Here is a 20,955-nt window from a genome sequence, read left to right on the forward strand (position 1 = left end):
CCTAAGCATCCTTACAATCATTATTTTGAATGTCACATCTGGAAATTTGGTTATTTTCATATCACTCAGTTCATTTCCTGGAGATTTCTCTTGTGGTTTCATTTGGATTGCTCTTCTTTGTCTTCTCATTATGTCTATGTGTGTTTGGGTGTGTTGTTTGTAGAGCAGTTGAGTCTAGGCTTGGTGTTGTCTGCCTCCAATTTTCAATTGTGTTATTTCTAGGTCTTCTTGGGTTGGCATCAGCTATTATTTGTAATCCACTTTCGGATTTGGGCCGCTTTGATGTATTGATTTGTTTGTTTTCTTACCAGGTGATTGTCTTGTTAACTGATCTCAGCAGGGTGCTTATTTGAAACTGTATCCAGGAATGTGGTGGGTATAACCTGAGACTCTGAAGTCCTCTTCTGCCAGTTTTTCTCTCTGGGGGCTGGGTGTTTTCTCAGCTTCAGTAGGGAGATGTGTATCTCAGATCTCCATGGAGACCTGAGTTACTGCCCCTCCTCCCCACTTCTTGTTTTCAGCTGTGTCTTGTTGTGCTGATTGGAACTGGAGAGATGTCAGGAGATCTGTGACCTGGAAGCACTTTAGTTTTTTGTTTTGTGGAAGGATTAGCCCCTCCCCCAGCTATGGCTGCCTCCAGCACTGGATGAGTCAGCTTCTTAGGTCATCCCCTGCATTCCTCTGCCCCTCACCATTTGTCTCTCTCTCTCTCTCCCCTTTCTTTTTGGATGACAAGCCGGCCCTTTCAACACATCTCATTCCCTGGTTGCCAGGCAAGTGACTGTGAACAGTATTTTCTGCTCCTTTCCTTGGAGTGAGAGCCCTTCTGAGCTCTCAGCCTCACTGCCCCACTCTGTTCCTGTAAGCAGGGAAGATTCAGGCACTCCCTACCAGGTTTGTTGTGGCTTCTTCTTTGCTCCTTGGTTTTTGAGAGCTTTTGTTGTAGTCCAGAGTTGGTTTTTCACGCTGATTGTTCCTAAATTAGTTTATAATCCAGTTTGGTAGTGTGAGCTGGGAGTCTGTGCATCTGCCTTCTCCGCTACCATCCTCAGGTCCTCGAGGTATGCTCTTTTTATTTAATGTATTGCTGGGTCTGGTTTGCTAATATTTTTTTGAGGATTTTAGCATCTATGTTCATCAGGGATATTGCCTATATTTTTTTTTTATTGTAGTGTCTTTATCTGGTTTTAAAGTTAGAATAATGCTGACCTTGTAAAATGAGCTTGGAAATCTTCACTCCTCTTGAATTTTTTGGATTAGTTTAATAAGTATGGGTGTCAGTTCTTCTTTGAATGTTTGGTTAAATTAGCCTATGAAGCCATCTGGTTCAGGACTTTTATTTACTTGGAGTTTTTTTTTCATTTCTGCTTCAATTTCACTAGCTGTGATCTGTCTATTCTGATTCTCTGATTCTTTCTGATTCAGGTTTAGAAGATTGTATGTTTCAAAGAATTGATCCATTTCTTCCAGGTAGCCCAATTTATTGTTATATAATTGTTCATAACATTTTCTTACAGTCCTTTGTATTTCTTTGATGTCAGTTGTTACTTACTCTTTTTTCCTACTTGATTTTATTTATTTGGGTCCTCTCTCTTTTTTTCCTTAACAAGTCCAGTTAAAGGTTCATCTTTCATGTTTGTCTTTTCAAAGATCAAGCTCTTGGTTTTATTTCATCTTTAGTATTGTTTTTTAGTATCATTTTCATTTATTTCCACTGTAATATTTATTATTTCTTTTCTTCTACTTACTCTGGGTTTTGCTTGTTGTCCTCTTTCTAGCTCTTTTAGGTGCTGAGTTAAATTATTTGAGATTTTTCTTGCTTCTTGTGATAGGCCTCTAATGCTATAAACTACTCTCTCAGGACTGCTTTGCTGTGTCCAATGGATTTTTTTATTGTGTTTTTAAAATTTGTTTACAGTTAATTTTTTTATTTCTTTCTTGATATCGTTAACCAAATTGGTTAATAACATGCTATTTAACCTCCATGCATTTGAATGTTTTTCTGGGGTTTTTTATTGTAGTTGATTTCTAGTTTCATACCATTGTGGTCAGAAAAGATACTTGATATGATTTCAGTCTTCCTGTATTTATTAATACTTACTTTGTGTCCTAACATGTGATGTATCTTTGAGAATGTTCCATGTGCCCTTGAGAAGAATGTATATTCTGCTTTGGGATGAAGTATACTATAAATATCAATTAAATCCATCTGACCCAGTGTCTCATTTAAGGCTGCTGTTGCCTTGTTTATTTTTTCTTTTTGCCAAATTAAAAAGTCTTTATATTGCTGATTATGAGTTTCTAAATTTATTATATGTTTTTTATATGCTTCTTAAAAATTAAACAGTACATAAGAAAAAAGGTTACCTGTTTTCTAACTTCAAAGAAATTAAACAGTTATCACTTTAGAGTGTTTTTTCCAAAACTTTTTGGTACATCTTTAAATGTAAGAAGTATATATTATATTTTGGCCTCTTTTTTTTTTTTTTTTTTTTTTTTTTTTTTTTGTCTGGGAGATTTAGCCATTGATGTAAGGAGGGTGTTAAAAATCCTCTATTGTGACTGTGACCGTATTGCTATCTCTCCTCATGTTTATCAAGATTTTCTTTATGTAATTAGGCATTCCTGTGGTCAGTGCATATATGTTTACAAGGGTTATATCCTATTGATGAATCAATTCCTTTAGTGTTGTGACCTTCTTTGTCTCTTGTTATGGCCTTTGTTTTGAAATCTATTTTGTCAGATATAACTACGCTACCCCAGCTTTTTATGTTTGTTTCCATTTGCATGGAATAGTGTTTCCATCTCTTTACTTTCAGTTTTGTTCTGAAGTGGGTCTATTTTAGAGTACATATACATGGGTCATGTTTTCTTATTCATTCAGCCACCCTGTTTTGATTGGAGAATTTAATCTATTTATACTTGTGGTTATTATAAATATGTATTTATTTATTGCCATTTTATTCTTTATACTTATAACCCTCTTTTATTTTTTTTTCCTTTTTTCTTCTTAAAGCAGGCCCTTTCAGATTTCTTGCAATATTAATTTGATGGTAATAAATTCTTTAGCTTTTCTTTTATTTTTTGTCTGAACAACTTTTTATTTCTCCTTCAATTTTAAATGATGGACTTGCTGGATAAAGCAGTCTTAGTTGTAGGTCCTTGCTTTTCATTACTTTGAATATTTCTTGCCAATTCCTTCTGGCCTGTAGTGTTTCTGTTGAGAACTTAGCTGACAGGCCTATGAGGGCTCCCTTTTATGTAACTAATTGCATTTCTCTTGCATCTTTTAAGATTATCTCTTTGTGTTTAATTGACATTTTAATAATGATGTGCCTTAGCGTGGGTGTCTTTTGGTTTATCTTGGTTGGGACTCTCTGTGCTTCCTGAACCTCTGTGACTTTTTCCATCACCTGGTTAAGGACGTTTTCAGCTATGATTTCTTTAAACAGGTTCAATATATCTTGTTCACTGTCTTTGTTTTCTGTGCCACTATGATCCAGATGTTGTTATGCTTGATATTGTCCCAAAGATCTCTTAGACTTTCCTTAGTTTTCTTTTTTATTTCTGCTTTGCTTGGGTGCTTACTCTTATCTTGTCTTCTAAATTGCTGATTTAATCCTAGGCTTCATCTAGCCTGCTACTGATTCTTTCTAATGTATTCTTCATTTCAGATATTGTATTCATCATTTCTGACTGGTTTTTTGTTATGGTTTTCATATCCTTTTTAATGCTTACTATCTCTTTGCTCAAGTTCTAAGATCATCCGTTCTTCCCCTAAGATATTGAGTATCCTTATAACTATTGTTTTAAACTCTGCATCTGGTATTTCTTTTAATTATTTTTCTGGGGATTTCTCTTGTTCTTTCATTTGGGACATATTTCATTGTATCCCCATTTTGTCTCTGTGTATTATGTAGATCTGCTATGACTCCCAAACATGTTATGTCTTGATGATGAGGGTGTCTTGCTGGGCTCAGTGGCACATACTTCCAGATCATCTAAACTTCTGCTCCAGGAATATTTATTTTCTTATGGGTTATATGCACCCTCCTGTTGTATTTGAATAATGAATGCTGTTGGCCCTATCATGGGTAGGCTGGCTGACTTCAAAGGTAAACCTCAATCAGTATGTATGAGATGCTGTGCAATGGCTGTCACCCAGAGCAGGTTGTTTTCAGCAGAGTCTGGTGCCTGCTGGACATCCTTTTGAGTATGCTGCTTATGTGGCTAGTTGGGCCTAGCCCTGGTATGGACTAAAGTCTACCATTGGCTGTATTGATTTTTGGTCTACTTGGGTGGGGTTGAGGTACAAGTTGATGTCAAACATCGTTTGTAGCCAGCCTTGGACTGCCTATATGGAGTTACCTCTGTGTTCACTGTTTGTGGTTGCATCTGTGCCTGGGTGTGTGTTGGAGGTGTCAACCTGTGTATAAGGGTTGACATCTTCCAGCTCAGATCTGGGGACATATTTGTAAGAGGATTCAGGCTCCCTGACGTCTGCCTTCCCTTGGGTTGCCCAATCAACCACCAGAGTTTTCCGAAGAAAGACTGTAGAGTGGTCCCAGAGTGGTCTCGATCCACAGACATTTCCATAGGTTGTAAGTTCAGTAATGTATGGCAACCAGGGAGGGTGGCACAGGGCTAGTGGGTACCCTCCTTGGGGGGGGGTGGTGGTCAGGCACTCAGTAAGGAGAAGGAGGCCCCTACTCCACAGCCAAATCAATCAATTACTGCCAGAGTCTCCCACTCCAGTTCCCCCCAGGAGTGGTGAGCCACAGCTTCAGCTTCGGTATAGCCCGCCATTTGTTCTGCAGGAGCAGTTTCAGCTGGGCAGAGATACTGGTCTCAGGGGGACAGATCAAAAGAGTCTTCCATTGGGAGTGATGTCCGCCCAACCCACAGAAGGAGGCTAAGCACTTCCTCTCGTTCCCTGACAACAGCCTCTGAGGGACTGGTACTTAGGCTATCAGAACTACAAGCCAGTTGGGCAGGATGAAGCCCGAAGGCCTGAGGAGGGAGGCAGGCACTTCTTCCCTTTCCTGAGGTAGTGCAGGTTGAGCTCATTAAGGAGACAGGATTCGCCCGCACACAGTACAGCCACAGACCCCAGCTCCTGGCTGATGGGTTCCTGGACAAAAGCCTCTCCAGAAATGTGATCTAAGAGTCGAGGCTCTGTGAGGCACTCAGATCAGCCTGCTTGGGTGGATTCAACAGTTCAGGGCCCATCCACATGAATCAACAACACATGGAGGGAGGAGAGCGGCTGTACACTAGAGGTGGGAACAGCTGCCCTCTTTCCAAGGCCCTGCAGACTCCTGTTGGGGTGGTGACGTCAAGCTTGTTGGAAGGGAACTGGCACCTCTTCCCTTTCTGGGGGCAGTGGGGGCTGAGCTCACTGAGAAGACAGAGTTGCCCTCCACTCACAAAGCAACCACTTGCCCCAGCTCCCACTCATTTGATTCCTGAACAAAAGCTCTCTGGTGACACACCATATGTGTCCTGGTTCTATGCTATACTCCAAACACCCTGGGTGGCTATATTCAGCAGTTTGGGGCCTGATCAAGTGATTCAACAGGTGGAGACAGAGGCACCAGCCCTGTACTTAAATTGGAAAAGACCGGTTCTTTATCCAGAGCCACACAGTTTAGTCACTGTTTGGGTTTCCACCAAAATCCTCCCCAGAAAGAGAATACCCCGAAGGCACTACTAGGACTTGGCATGGCTACAATAATAGCAGTGCCAGTCCCTATGCAGGTGGCATCTGTTCTCCTAGTCAACTGAATCCCCACCAATTTTTCACCCCTAGATGCTATGAGGGCTCCTCTTCCCATCTCTGTTCTGGGTTGGAGATCCCTGCATGAGGTTGAGACTCCACGTGCCTGGGCAGAGGAAGTTCCACTGCACATGTCCCTCCTGCTTCTCAGCTACCAAACGTGGGTGCAGGGGCTAGCCTTTTCTAGTCTCTATGTTGCTTTTTCTGAATCCTGGTTATAATATTTCAGTTCAGCTACCCTTCAGTTGATTATTCAGGTGGAGGGCTCTGTGTTTCAGCTGAAAATGTGGTTGGGGGCCAGAGAGTGTGAGTGTAGTAGCTTTCATCAATTCTGCAGCCACACCGGACTCTCTGTGCCTTACTAGTTCTTTTGTACTTTCCCTTTTATCATCTCAGGGGTCAGGAGGCTTTCTTTTTCTTTTTTTAAATAGACAAGTTTGCCAACTTTTCCCATAGGAAGATTATATAGGGAAATGCCAAATGTAATTTTTCATTTTGTTGTTTGTTACCCATTGAACTTTTGGCAGAACTATAAACTATAGGGGCAAGAGTGGTGGGTTGTGAGTATTCTCTGTAGCAGTGCTGGTGAGAAATGTGGGGTTATGACATCTTTCAGCATTACCCAGACTTAGAGGCCCCAGAGACCATAAGACAGGTGTATCCAGAAACTTCAGAAATCCTCAGTTTTTTAGATGAGGTTATTTCCAGTAACTGACATGTTCCATTAGGAGAAAACTTTAGAGTTAAACCTTATCTGGGCAAAGCTCTCAAGAAACAAGTCTGTAGTTAATTGTTCTGACACCTTATTCATACCAGTCCAATCAGCATTCTTCTCTATGAATTTGGAATGGAATTGAAGTTGTTCAAAGATACTGTATCAGGAACTGTTGGCTGCCACATTATCTCACTTTGTAGGTAAAGCCAGTCACTCAGAAGCAAGAAAAAATCAAGAAGGTAACATACCCACAAAAAGTAGAGGCAAACAGAGAAAAGGAATCATGATGATATTTGACTTGACTTTTTCCTGAGTTCAAACTGAATTTCTGCTTTTTCTTAAGCCTAATTGTGAGCTCTCTGCAGAAAACACAATAGCTCTTATCTTGTATGGAAAGAGATTAGCAAAGGAAATATTTATCATCACTCTTCATTTGTGTGTGTGTGTGTGTGTGTGTGTGTGTGTGACAGAGAGAGAGGGATAGATAGGGACAGACAGACAGGAAGGGAGACGAGAAGCATCAATTCCTTGTTGCGGCACCTTAGTTGTTCATTGATTGCTTTCTCATATGTGCCCTGACCGGGAGGCTACCGTAGATCGAGTGATCCCTTGCTCAAGCCAGCGACCTTAGGTTCAAGCTGGTGAGCTTTGCTCAAACCAAATGAGCTTGCGTTCAAGCGGGCGACCTCGGGGTTTCAAACCTGGGTCCTCCGCGTCCCAGTACAATGCTCTATTCACTGCGTCACCACCTGGTCAGGGTGCTCTTCATTTTTTTTAAGTGTTTTTCTAACTTTTTCTTTCCAAGTTCCTCAGCTGATACCATGTATCCACACATACATTGGTCCATCTGTTTTAGATGCTCAGACTCCTTAGTCTAGCAGGCCTAATTTTGATTAACGTTCTGCCAGTTCCTAGCTCTTCAGTTTTTACAAAGTCTCTAAACTCTCCAAGCCTCTGTTTTTTAATCTATATCATGGGAATAGCAATAGCACAAATTTTGCTGGAGATTTTTGGTAGGCATTAGACAATTCATATACAATACTAAGCATAGTACCTGCCCCCCCCCTCCAGAAAAAAGAGCTCATAAATTATAATTGCTATTATAATTTTGATTAAAACTATAATTATGATTATTAGCACCATCTGCCTATCTACATCTGGTGATGCCAAATAAGAGTATGCAAAAAGCCCATTAATGATCTGGACAGTGGAGAGTTAATGAGAGAATTCTTGTTGTTAACAATTTTGCTCTAAGAAGCCAGGCTCTGTTCTCAGGCCCTAGTGGATAAAGTCTCAGGAGTGAAACAGACCAAATACTAGTTTTGTCTGTTGGTTTATTTTCATATTGTAGCTGTTGTTGTCAAAGGAATGAGAGATTAGGGTTGAAAATGGACACATACTAGGAGCATATTATAGTTTGTCTTGGTTTATAAAGTGGCCCCTGATGTAAATTTGTTTCCTGCCATTTCCTTATCCTCCATCTCCTACAATGTCAAACAAAACTCTAATCCATTGCCTCTTCTGTTACTGAGGTTACAGATGGCAGTGTTTTCAACTTCCATACATGCTGTGGAGGATCTCCAGTCTGTTTTCTCCAAGTTCACAAAGTTGGAAACTATATAGGGAAATAGATACTAGAGACAAGTCCTAGATCCCTCTCTAAAATAATGTTATAAGAGACAGAATCCTCCCCTGAAAGGAAACTGAACTTAACACTAGTTGTTTTCTACTTCAGGAAGTAACATTTACTACAGCATTTGCTTTGAGTGAATCTGCTGTGAACTGTTTTGAACTTCCTCTTATCTTAAAAAAAATGCACTTAAGTTCAGAACTGGCGTGCATTTTTGACAATTTCACAAAAGCTGGAGAAATGATAAGAGCAATTATAATGTATTTATAAATCAAGTGTGGAAAGTGCCCTGCTAGACAAATAAATCGTTCTTGTTAAAACACCTCTAGAAGAGGATCTGGTGGCCCCAACTTATGAGCCTCCTCAGATTCTTTAGTCTTTAAGTGCCTATACCTCGGACCTCCTTCACATCGCACCTTCTTGCCAATAGGTCCTTGAGTCCTAACTTCCTGATGTAAAGAATTTTCTCAGCAGCCGCTGTCTACCATCCTGCCCCTCCAGTGGTCTGTCTACAAGCTGCACTTGATACCAAGTAGCTGCTGCGACTGTGCCTTGACCTGGGTGGTGCTCAGCAGATCCATCAACCCCTGGCCCACCTTATCCATGTCCCGGAACACTGTCCTGACTGCTTTAGCTGACCACTTTGACCTTTTTAACTCCTGCCATTGCAAAAGACACCGTAGCTCCAAGGCCTAGCCAATGCAGTCTACGAGTCCTCCAGTAGATAAGGGATAAGAAGGTGAACCCAAGTTTCCAGTGCAGAGCAGTGACCACACTGTTACCTAAGACTGGATCAGTGGCTGCAACAGGTAGCATTCCTGACTGCAGGAGCAAAGGCTATGCCCTCCTCCCTCTCCCCCCTTCCTCCCCTTACCCCCTCCCTCTCCTGCCCCTCCCTCAATCATATCAGCAGTAGTTATAAAGGCTCTAGCTTTTCCACCAATTTGTGAACTTAGTGGGTAGTGAGGATCACACCTTGGCTGCACAGAGCACTTAACACTCTGTGGGATGAAAGTTGATCAATGAGAGGTAGATTCAAGGAGGAACTGGCACTCATACGCTTCTCCCTTCTTCCCCTCTTGCCGCATCATGGATGCTACTGAGGCATGGCATTGCCCCGTGGCCTGTCCAGAGATGTGATAAGTGACCTGGACCGCAGCTGTGTTGACTTTGGAAGTTGAAGCAGCTTGGTAACACTACCTTATATTCACTTTCCTTCCATTCCTGCTTCAGTTCATACACCTTCACTTTTGCCTTCCTGGGATTTCAACACCTTAGTGGAAATGCTTACCTTAGGCTCTTTTTTTTTTTAACATATTTATGCAAAAACCAAGATATCGTCCAAAGTTATTAAAATATCCAATGGACTTTTTTTGAAGTAAGAGCACCTAAAAGGGAGGAAAGAATACTCATCTCATGTGTATCTGACAAAAATATTATAGTAGGAAACCTTTCATCAGGCAAATGCCTGGGCCAGATAACCACCAAGAGCCTTTCAATTCAAACCTTCTGTTTCTGTGAGACACTACACATTTTTTTTTTCAAGAATAATCTGAATAGGAAAAAAGATCTCCAAGGAACATTATTCATCCTAGAAGGCATGCTGGGAAAACGACTCATGGCAATAGAGAAAATCAGGGTTGCACTGGAAATTCCACATGAGAAAATACTGAATTCACTGTGAGAGAAAAACAAGCAACATAAAAGAAAAATTTATGTCCTGTGGCTGTACACGCTCCCTGGGGGGAGTGATTACAGATTAAGCCATTTTATCCCATACACCTAGACAAATTATGTATTGTTTTCCTTTTTCAGTCAGTTCTGGCTGAGTTTCAAAACGGACAGTCCTATTCTGAGAACAGAAATTCATGGCGTAAATTTGCATTTCTTTTTCAGCTTCTCTGTTAGCTCTCAGAGAATCGCTTAGTGATGCTTTATTGTCAACAATTGAAAGAGAACTCCCAAGAGGAGGAAGCTGCTGAAATATACAACTAGGCTTTATTTATTTATTTACTTACTTACTTATTTATTTTAGCAAAAAGTAACAGGAATCAAAACTCTGAGACACTAATTACTTGGGTAATTCTGACAGTATCCTTTCCTGTCACAGGGTGGAGACTGTGGGGAAGGAGTCCAGGTCCGCAGCCTCTCCTGTGTGGTCCACAATGGTTCCATCTCTACCTCTGCTGTGCGTGTAGATGATACACAGTGTAGAGACATGCCCCTGCAGGACAGCATCCTGAAACAGCTGTGTTCTGTGCCCTGCCCAGGTATGCAACTTTGAACATTGGGAGTGCTTTCTGCAGTGATCTTCTTGTTTATTTTGTATCCTCATTTTTTCTAAATTAGCTCTATCTCATCAAAACTGAAGTTTTAGGCCCTGGCCGGTTGGCTCAGCGGTAGAGCATTGGCCTGGCGTGTGGAAGTCCTGGGTTCGATTCCAGGCTCGGGCATACAGGAGAGGCACACATCTGCTTCTTCCCCCTTCCCCCTTTTTCCTCTCTATCTCTCTCTTCCCCTCCCACAGCCAAGGCTCCATTGGAGCAAAGTTGGCCCGGGTGCTGAGGATGGCTCCATGGCCTCCACCTCAGGCGCTAGAATGGCTCTGACCACAATGGAGCAATGCCCCAGATGGGCAGAGCATCGCCCCCTGGTGGGCATGCCAGGTGGATCCTGGTCAGCACATGCAGGAGTCTGACTGTATCCCTGCTTCTAACTTTGGAAAAATACAAAAACAAACAAACAAACAAAAAACCTGAAGTTTTAAATTAACTTTTATTTATTTTAATTGTGGTTAAAAATTTGAAATGTATCTACAGCTTCAATGGAGGCACTGTAGCCAAGACAAAAAACAAACAAACAACAAAAAATATATATACTAGACTTGAAAATGAAAGAGCTAAGTTAGAATCTTGTCTCTATCACTTCCCTGGTGGTTTACCCAGGGCATATGGTCTAACCCCTTTGTGCAATGGTTAATCTATGACTAATACTTCACCTGATAGCACCCAGCACACTGGCCAGCACTCAAAAAATGTTGACTGAATTCATGAGTGGATGAACCTGGGGGATGGCATGGTGTGGACAAATAAGGCTGTATGTTTATAAAAAGCACTCTTTCAAACAGTCATGTTCTATGTATATAATTGTGAAGGTCATTATTAGTTAAATAACATGTTTGACTTTATTTTAATTCTAATAATTTAGGGTTTATGACATAAGTTTAAGGTGACTTTAATATATCCTTATGTATGGCATGTAAAATATAAGTGCATGTAAATAAACATATACATACATATGTACATATACACACAAAAATATGTGTTTAGTTTATTAAATTCAACATTCTTTAGGCTCAGTGATATTCCATTTGAATGACCAACTTATTCTCTTTATATAGTTTCTGTGAACATTAGTTTTATGATATCATGCTACTCTTTGAAAACTTCCTTTCATTCTTTCATCTCCCTTTTAAAAAGTTTATTATCACTAGTAGACACATAGCATTCTCTAGATATGGGTATGAATGAAGCAAAGTGATGCCAGTCTCATTTTGGCACTCTCTTCCTGAACTAGATTAAACCATAAATTAATTCATCGTACTGAGTACTTTCTAATTGGAAAATTGGTACATAGAATGTATGGCATCTAGAACCCACCCCCCTCCCTGTGCCACCACCACAGATTTCATGTGAACGCTGTCTGTGAAAATGTTGTCAGGTACCAGTTTCCATGTTGTTTCCCCCTTTGTGCTGTCCAATCATCCAGGAGACTGTCACTTAACGGAATGGTCAGAATGGAGCACATGTGAATTAACCTGCATCCATGGAAGAAGCTTTGAGACTATGGGCCGCCAATCTAGGTCAAGGACATTTATAATTCAGTCTTTTGAAAACCAAGACAGCTGCCCCCAGCAGATTCTGGAAACACGTCCTTGTACAGGTACCAAGAGCACTATTCAACTCTCACCTTTGATTGATTAAACCTATTCTCATTTTGTGTCAGGTGTAATAGAACTGCTTGTTATCATATTTGCTTGCAGGAGGCAAATGTTATCAGTACACATGGAAAGCAAGTCTTTGGAACAATAATGAACGAACCGTATGGTGCCAACGTTCAGATGGCATTAATGTAACAGGTATGCCTACCTAAGTTTCATGTGGGTACTTGCAAACGATCTCAGAATGTTGCTGTTTATAAGGAGAATTAGCTTACGAATTATAAGCAAGGAAAAACTGGACAGATGGCTTTAGATGATCTTCTTGTCAAATTGTCATTAAACCTTTGCATCTCAGAAAGCAAACAATTTTATTTCAAGATCAAATAGATCAGACAACTTAAAGAAATAACCTGAAACACAATAAAATTTTCTTAAATATCATAAACTGAGAAAAAGATTGAAAAAGACAGATTCCGGCTTAAAACAATGGTCTCTGAAATTTTAAATTATGTACCTTCTTAGTGAAAAGTTTTTGAGGGCTTAACTCAACATATATACATACTTAGATACCATATTATATGCTTATATATTATATTATAATAAAACAGAGAAATAGAAATAAAAGAGTTTATTAGGATATACAAAATATTTGGATATTTGTTAATGCTTCAAAAATTTGATGCAAATTATAGTTGCTTATATTTATTCAATAGAAGCCTAGTTTTTGAAGATTGTGCTAGTCGTGATTATTATTTAATATCTAAATATAAACTGAGAAAAATGTTCTTTGTTATGATGGTGGTTACAATTCGATTTACAAATAAGCTCAATAATTTTAAAGGATTTTATGCCTTTTATTGGAGGAAATTAAATTGCTATTCTTTTAACTTATTACTGGTCTAACAAATAACTCATTTTAGGAAGAATTTCTATTCTTCCATAGGACCAGAATTGTCAACTTTGTCTTCTCCTTGTGTGTTTGTTTTTGCATCATTGCTATTCCCTCTAATCCATAGTTTAGTCATAAAATAATTTATTTTAAGCTTATTGTACATTTTGTAAGTTGTTAAAACAAAATATATGGTAAATCAACCTGACAAGGAACACAGAAAGCATCATGTATACTCTGCGATATGAGAGTTAAAGTGGTGTGGGTTACCCTATCAAATTCTCTGCATGGAGTACTTCATGCATAAAATACTCGTGGACATCTGGTGAATGAGCTCAGGTTACTACTACCACCTGCTAACTGTTATTAGAGCTTCATTCCATTCTTAAAATTTAAACAAAAATGTTGTATAAACTCTGTGCATTCAAATATTTTCTTCTCAGTTCCCAAGAGATCCTCTCCTGCAGGGGTCCACACACTGCACTTAGAACATCACTGGTTTAGAAAGTGAAAAACACAATTGGTAGCAACAGGAAAGTATGGTTATTGCCACTAATGCCCAAATTAATAACTTCACACCAACGTGCTAATTCTAGAGTGTGTGTGTGTGTGTGTGTGTGTGTGTGTGTGTGTGATTTTTTATTCCAAGTAACTGAGGACTTGGCTGGTTCATCTTCAGGAAGAGTGTAGATCTGACTGTTCTCAGTCTACACTTCCTTACGCACAAAGCTTTTTGCTAGCTACAAAATCAAATTGTAACTGGTTAATAATTATATTAAGGCAAAGACTACAGTCTATAAATGCAACCAATACTATAAATAAGGTTTAACTACTACTGCCCTTGAATATTATGCAACTTCTTTGCTTACTACTTAGAATCCAGGAAGCAAGTAAGTGATTTTTAGAACATATAGTGGATGCATTATTTCATCCACTAACTCAAACATATTTGTTAAATACTGTGTCAAGTACTATAAGTACCATGTCAGGTGTATGATTGCCCCTCCTGGAGGTTCTACATTGTTCTTAAAATATATGTGGGGGTCAGTGTGTGTGTGTGTGTCCTGATAGAAATATGTTACCAAAGTGGATATTCTGGCCCTATAAATTGATTAATGGCCTTTTTTTAGTACTTGGTTGTTGGGAATTGGTGTGGTGCCTGTTGGGGTATTCCAGAACTGGAAGAAATTATATGTAGAATGTCTTGAGCAGATATATTTTATGCTCCTGAGCTTAAATTGAGATTTCACAGATTCCTTTACTGATGCTGGCACTCACAGACTTTGCCCTCAAGCGTAGCCATGTGGTAGAATCATATTGTCAGTAGCAGGTATAAAAAAATCTACTATAAATAGCTTCTGTTGGCAGAGCCTCCTGTCTCAAACAATTCACCTGGAGTAATCAATAAAATAAGACTGGGCCACAGGTCAGCAAATAGATTTAAAAAATAATAATAATATTATTACAAAGTGGCCAGTACCAGAGAGGGGAAAAAACTGTTTTTTAATGTTCATCATAGAAAAATCTGCAAACAATGGTGGGATTTTCTTTGTAGGAGGCTGCTCCCCTCAGGCACGTCCTGCTGCTATCCGACAGTGTAACCCGGCCTGCAGAAAACCTTTCTCCTACTGTACACAGGTGAGTCACTAGCCGAAGACGCCTACAGTATTTTAATTACTGTTACGCATATGCTGTTGGATGTTTTCTAGTCTGCTAGAGCCCAGCGGCAGTTCCCTGTGCCCACGATACCATCTAGAGGCATTTGCAGGAATAATCACAGTAAGAATTTCTTTGCAGGGACAGGTATTAAGGCAAGCAGTCTTTTTTTTTCTGTAAACCTGTTTATAGGCAAATCATTTTTTCAGGTAGCTAATTTATATGAGCTCTAGTTATAAATAAATATTCCATTGATTTACTCTTTCATCTACCTGAACATTTTTGAAATTATAAATGCACTTTTATATTTGCTAAATGTCATTTAGTAAAATTAACTGCACTACAAATACTATAGTGTAAGTTTTTGTTCACTTTAAATAAGTTAAGTAAATGCCTATAAATAAAAAATTATATATTTATGTATACACAAAAACACATATAATTTTTTTTTTGTATTTTTCATAAGTTGGAAACGGGGAGGCAGTCAGACAGACTCCCGCATGCGCCTGACCGGGATCTACCCGGCACGCCCACCAGGGGGCAATGGGGATGCTCTGGCCATCTGGGGCATCTCTCTGCAGCAACCAGAGCCATTCTAGCACCTGACGCAGAGGCCACAGAGCCATCCTCAGCGCCCAGAATGGAGCCTCGGAGGGGAAGAGAGAGACAGAGAGGAAGGAGAGGGGGAGGGGTGGAGAAGCAGATGGGCACTTCTCCTGTGTGCCCTGGTGGGGAATCGAACCCGGGACTCCCGCATGCCAGGCTGACGCTCTACCACTGAGCCAACCGGCCAGGGCCCACATATAAAATTTTTAAGCAGAACTCTCTCTCCCTTTTCTCCCTTAATGCAATCTGCCACAGCTCAGGAAATAATGCAAAATGTGCAATGTATTCTAATCAGTGGCACTGATAATGTAGTTTTTAAAAAAGTTATGTCATGTTCCTTAAACAGCTTTCTTCTTTTCCATGGGCACTTTTGGTGAAGTCATTATTTTTTGCCCCTTGGGTTGCCCTCCTTGAGTGAAGAACCAAGTTTACAAGCAGAAAAGTAGGTCATTCTAGTTATTGATCAATAGTAGCAGGGAAGAGAGGCATTCAGCATCTGGGGCAGCAACAAAGCTCAAAGAACACAGAACTCAGAGAAAACACGTACCTCATTCCTGTTGCTTGGCTTCTCATTGTCAAGGGCAGAAATCTGAAATAGCTGGGAGGAAAAGTTAAGGATAATTTGATTAAATACCTTAAACATCTCTGTGAGAGAGAAAAGGATGTGGTTAACACCCACTATTGACAAAATGATTGTAATTGATATTTGGAAGGTGTAAGAATTGTAAGCCATTAGAAAAAGTTGGTGATTTATTTAAGGTTGACTTTGGAAGTCAGAAAGATGGACTACTTACTGGATTCTCATGTCTTTGGGAAGTCAGTTGCTGAAAATCCCTCAATTGCCATGACATAAGCAAATATCAAGTGATTCCAACATTTAAATTATTTTCTTATCTGCAGTATTCATTGTGTAGCCATAAAAATATATTTTTATGTTGTAGGGCGGAGTCTGTGGTTGTGAGAAGGGTTATACAGAGATAATGAGATCAAATGGTTTTCTGGATTACTGCATGAAAGTACCTGGCTCAGAGGATAAAAAAGCTCATGTGAAAAATCTTGCTGGGAAAAACAGACCTGTGAATTCAAAAATACATGATATTTTTAAAGAATGGTCTCTTCAACCCCTTGATCCAGGTGTGTTTCAGTAATGTGTTAAGAAATGTAAATTTTCTTATGGGGAACTAGGGTTCGTATTGTGAACAATGTTCATGGCTGCAAAGATGCAGGGAAGAAAGGAAAAAGAAGTGAAGATGCACTATTTCGAGTTCAGGATTTCTCAAATTTGAGTGTTGGATAATGTACGATCTTTTTTCAATGTATTGCTAAGGATAAGTCTGTCAACCCTAGTCTACGAGACACTATAGTAACAAAAATGTTAACCTTTAAAAATATCTTATAATTGTAAATTATTTCTGCACCAGTGTATGCTTTTACAACTATGAATTTTGTACATAATTTAAATTAAGAGCAAAATGTAGACTAGGTTCACAGGAACATGCAGATACCTTAGGACATGTCCGTTTACCCTATCTGGTTTGAGAAACACTGGTGAAACAATAGGGAGCATCAGTTTCAAAGGCAGACAGACCCTGTTCGCATCATGGCTCAGAATGTGCCTGTTTTGTGATTGAGTATAAGTTCTTCACCTCTCTGGACCTGTTTCCTCGTCTGTGAGATCAATGTAGAGTCACCTACCCTGCAGGCTGTCTGGGTATTAGTCCCATGTCAGGCCTGCAGGGCTCAGGAATTGGTGCTTATTAAGCACAGGAATAAACATTTATTAAATGCATCCTTTTAATCTCTTGGTTTTGTGCTGTTTATATTGCATGCATCTTCTCATTATGTTCTTGCCACCCAATGAGATGCTATTATTCTCATTTTAGAGATGAGGAGTCTGAAATTTACCATGCAAATGAATTTTAACAAAGTCACACAACTAGTAAGTGACAGCCAGGTTTGAAAGGAAGGTCATTACAGCCTTTACATAACATTGGTCTCTGCATCCCACCTAGTGAAGTGGGCAGAAAATAAAAGCAAGATACCCTGCCTATCACACATACCTCTTCTAAGAAATGAAATGCTACTAATGACTGAGCAAAGTGGCATAACTGATGGGGCAGGGAGAGGGAAGACACAGACAGCGCTCAAGCAATATATACCCTGGGAACTTCCTTACAGACTCTAAGCTTTTTCCAGAATAAAAGTGCCTTGATGATGTGCTTAAATAAGCAAAATCAGATCCCCACCCCAAAGAACCCTATCTGGTGAGAGAAACCTGATGTACACTTCTCACAAAACCTTTAAGGATGACCACAATATCTTAACTCACTTTTGATTCCCCTATAGGTCTGGGTATGCCATAATTGTTTAAAAACCTCTTATTCAGGTTGTGACTAAGTTGGCAGTTTATTTAACTTTGAAGGATAAATGATATGTAGCCAGGCTCACTTGTTGCTTGTAGACCATATTTCAGAAGAGAATTAGGATGAGTTTCCAAAGAAATGAGTCTTCAGATCCATAATTGATGTCTTTAACCTTTGGGGTTCTAGGTAAAGCATAAATAATATGTATGTAAATAAATATAAATGTTTGTGTCTAGGTATGTGTGTATGTATGTGTGTCTAGGCATATGTATATATACAAATGTGTATATATATATATATATATACATACATACATATATTCACACAGTATTGTATTAATCTAGGAAAAGAGGTTATAACTTTTGTCTTCATGATGAGAGTATAAATTCGATCAACCTCTAGGAGAACATTTAGGTAATATAGAACATACACTGTGACCTAAAATCTCTATCCTAGCAATTCATCATATAAATATATACACATATACTAAAATAAATATATAAATGCTTTTCTTACATGATTGTGGTTATATAGCAGAGGAGTGGAAACAACATGAATGTGTATAAATAGAATAATGAGAAAACAAAAATGATGCAATTATTCAGTATATCATAGATACATTTTTTAAAAATAAAATAGGCATTTATGAACCACAATTGAAATTTTTCTAACATATATTTTTAAGTGAAAAGGAGTACAAATGAAAGGAAATGATATGCATCATTTGTGTCTTTTAAAAGCTGTGTATATATTTGTGTGTACATACAAATATGCCTCCATATTTATTTTGCTTGCATATGCAAAAACAAGTGTGAACTGATTCACAAGGAAACTGGTAGGAGTAATAATAGCTCCTGGGGCAGGGACTGAGAGAGGGTGGCAGGAAGACGTATTTTTCACCACTTGTATATACCTTTTTATAGTTTGAAGTTTGGCCTTATCCATTATGTTATTATTAAAAGTTATATCCTTTTTTTTAATTAACATACTTAAAAGTCATAGGTCACATACCTCTCTGCTGGAGTTTTCAAGGCACTGGACTCTCCCAAAACTTCAACTCTGTTAGATTTAGGGGTAGTAAGATTAAAGGGACATTTTCACCCCAGGGAGACTTTTTAAAATTATCAATGTAAAAAACTCATCCTAGGGGATTTCATCATTAGTGTTTCAAAGAGATCAGAATCAAAACTTTTTGAAAAGATTTTGACCATAGAAAAATATCATTGCTACTTTGAAACCTCATTCTAAAACCTGACTGAGGCTTGAAAGTGCCTTGTAAACAAAAACTATTATAGGTGATTATAATATAATTGAATGTAATTATGATTTTATTCCAAAGACATATTGTTTACAACATATTCTGATTCTTTTATCCCATGAAAACATTTAAAATAAGATGCTAATATCTGTTTATTAGACTTGCAGTTAATTACGTTCATGTAGTATAGTGAACCTTCTGTGTGTATCTTTCGAAAAAAATAAAGTTCCTTTGTCATCCAATTCTAAGTTTAATTAACTATATGCTCACAAGAAATAAAGCAAAAACCACTGGAGTTAAATAAACAAGTCAAATTTCTATCATATAAAGAAAAAACATGTATGCACTCAAGTTATTCCTAATACAATAGAAGTCACAAAATTAATCAGACTATTGAGCTAATATATTTTCCTTTAACTCTAGTAAATATCAAATCCAAAATAATGTGTATTTTTACACACATGGTTATAATTTTACAGTAATTTGGTAAATAGATTAGTTTATTTAGTCACTAAGTTTTTTATCACTCAACATTCTTTAAGAAAAATCAACAAAAATTATCATGATAATTTTCTTTGCATGCAGGGTTGTTTCTTAACTATAGTTTGTTTCCTTGTTTATTTATGTGGTAAAGCATGTATTACAATACTTTTGTATTACATGTGTAAGATAATACACAAAAATAAATCAAGAGAGCTTGGCCAGCTGTTAGATTTTATGAAGTAGTGATTGTCAGTGTTTGTTTAGCACTGTGAAATTTCTGATAGACTAACATATATTTGATAGCTGTCACAATGGAGTATTTCTGTTTATGACTTATGGAAGACTCAGAGTTCAGATAAGAAATAAGTAATAAATAAATTCAGATGAGAAAATAAAGATGTTGTATGCTAAGCTTGTTGTTTTATCTCTATTTTAAACAGATGGCCGAGTAAAAATGTGGGTTTATGGTGTTTCAGGTGGTGGTTTTCTTATCATGATTTTGCTAGTCTTTACTTCCTACCTTGTTTGGTAAGTACTAATTATTAGTTCTTGCTCCATGTTTTTATATGTATTGTGTTATCCTAAAAAGAAACATGTCAGGATCAATGGCCTTTATAATAGGACACTTGAACCCACAAATGATCACAAACAGTAAAATTGTTGAATACTGGTAGTTGGAATGAGAGATCATTATCTTTACTGTTCTCTTTTGAAATAACATTCTTTTATTTGATTTTCAAATAACATCAGAAAGTACATGAGAGCGAGCATTGTTCAGGACTTTCTCATTTTAGCATTTTGATTTGAATCAGTCAGTTTCAGCTGGCAGCTGTTTTAACTTTCATCTCCTGACACCTCCAGGGGACTGCTGTGTGGGTCCCAGTCCCAGAGATTTTTCTTTCATTAGGTTTATGTGTAGCCAGGTCATCTATGTGTATAAAAGTACCCCAAGTAATACTAATATGCAGCTAAATCTGAGAACAATTACTCTAGATAATTCTAGTTCTTAAGTATTGTTCTTACATTTTTCTATTTTTACCAGTTAGGTTAGAGGGACCAGTTAGTTCAAACAACCTGTTGGTACCTTTTAATTGTAGATCCCAGTATTTATATCAATAAACTATTTGAGAGAATTTGTCAATTCCAGGAACCCCACTTTGTAAGTTACTAGTTCCTGAAAATTTATTCTCAGAAAAGGATGATCAAATTTTTGTATAAAATATATTTTAGTTGATGAGCTTCTCTTGAAACTAGGTAGAAGTAAATAGATATTTTCAAGTAAATATTTTATTAGTTTTCTAAGCATAATTTTTAAAGGTTTATTTTTATTATTTTCATGAGATCAGTGTCACTTTACTTTTTTCTCCAAATTGAGAATCATCAGCTGATTCATACACCATTTCCTTGAAAATTTCCATCTCAGTTTCATTCTCAATTCAAGTCCAGCTTTTGTAATTTAGCCTCAAATTTGGTTTCCAGGGCTCTCCATCTTCTTACACCTTTGCTCTTGGTCAGCAAAAGTAAGAGAAGAAAAAAGATGACTTTAATTTTTTTTTACTACCTATAGTGATAGAAATTGAATTTCTAGAAATTGGATTCCTCTTCAACTTATTTTTCCTTTCATAGGGTTGTAGTAAAA

General features: G+C 38.2%; 1 protein-coding gene across 1 annotated transcript in view; it reads left to right on the top strand.

Moving 5' to 3' along the window:
• THSD7B (thrombospondin type 1 domain containing 7B) overlaps window positions 1–20,955 on the top strand; it is an 891,282-nt gene that overhangs the window by 858,470 nt on the left and 11,857 nt on the right. The window contains exons 21-26 of the mRNA XM_066346150.1: window positions 10,232–10,391; window positions 11,890–12,063; window positions 12,164–12,259; window positions 14,506–14,588; window positions 16,154–16,346; window positions 19,757–19,844. Of these exons, the coding sequence (XP_066202247.1) occupies window positions 10,232–10,391; window positions 11,890–12,063; window positions 12,164–12,259; window positions 14,506–14,588; window positions 16,154–16,346; window positions 19,757–19,844 (794 nt within the window). The remainder of the gene's footprint in view (window positions 1–10,231; window positions 10,392–11,889; window positions 12,064–12,163; window positions 12,260–14,505; window positions 14,589–16,153; window positions 16,347–19,756; window positions 19,845–20,955) is intronic.

This window comes from Saccopteryx leptura, chromosome 7 (assembly GCF_036850995.1).
Source record: "Saccopteryx leptura isolate mSacLep1 chromosome 7, mSacLep1_pri_phased_curated, whole genome shotgun sequence".
Lineage (NCBI taxonomy): Eukaryota > Metazoa > Chordata > Mammalia > Chiroptera > Emballonuridae > Saccopteryx > Saccopteryx leptura.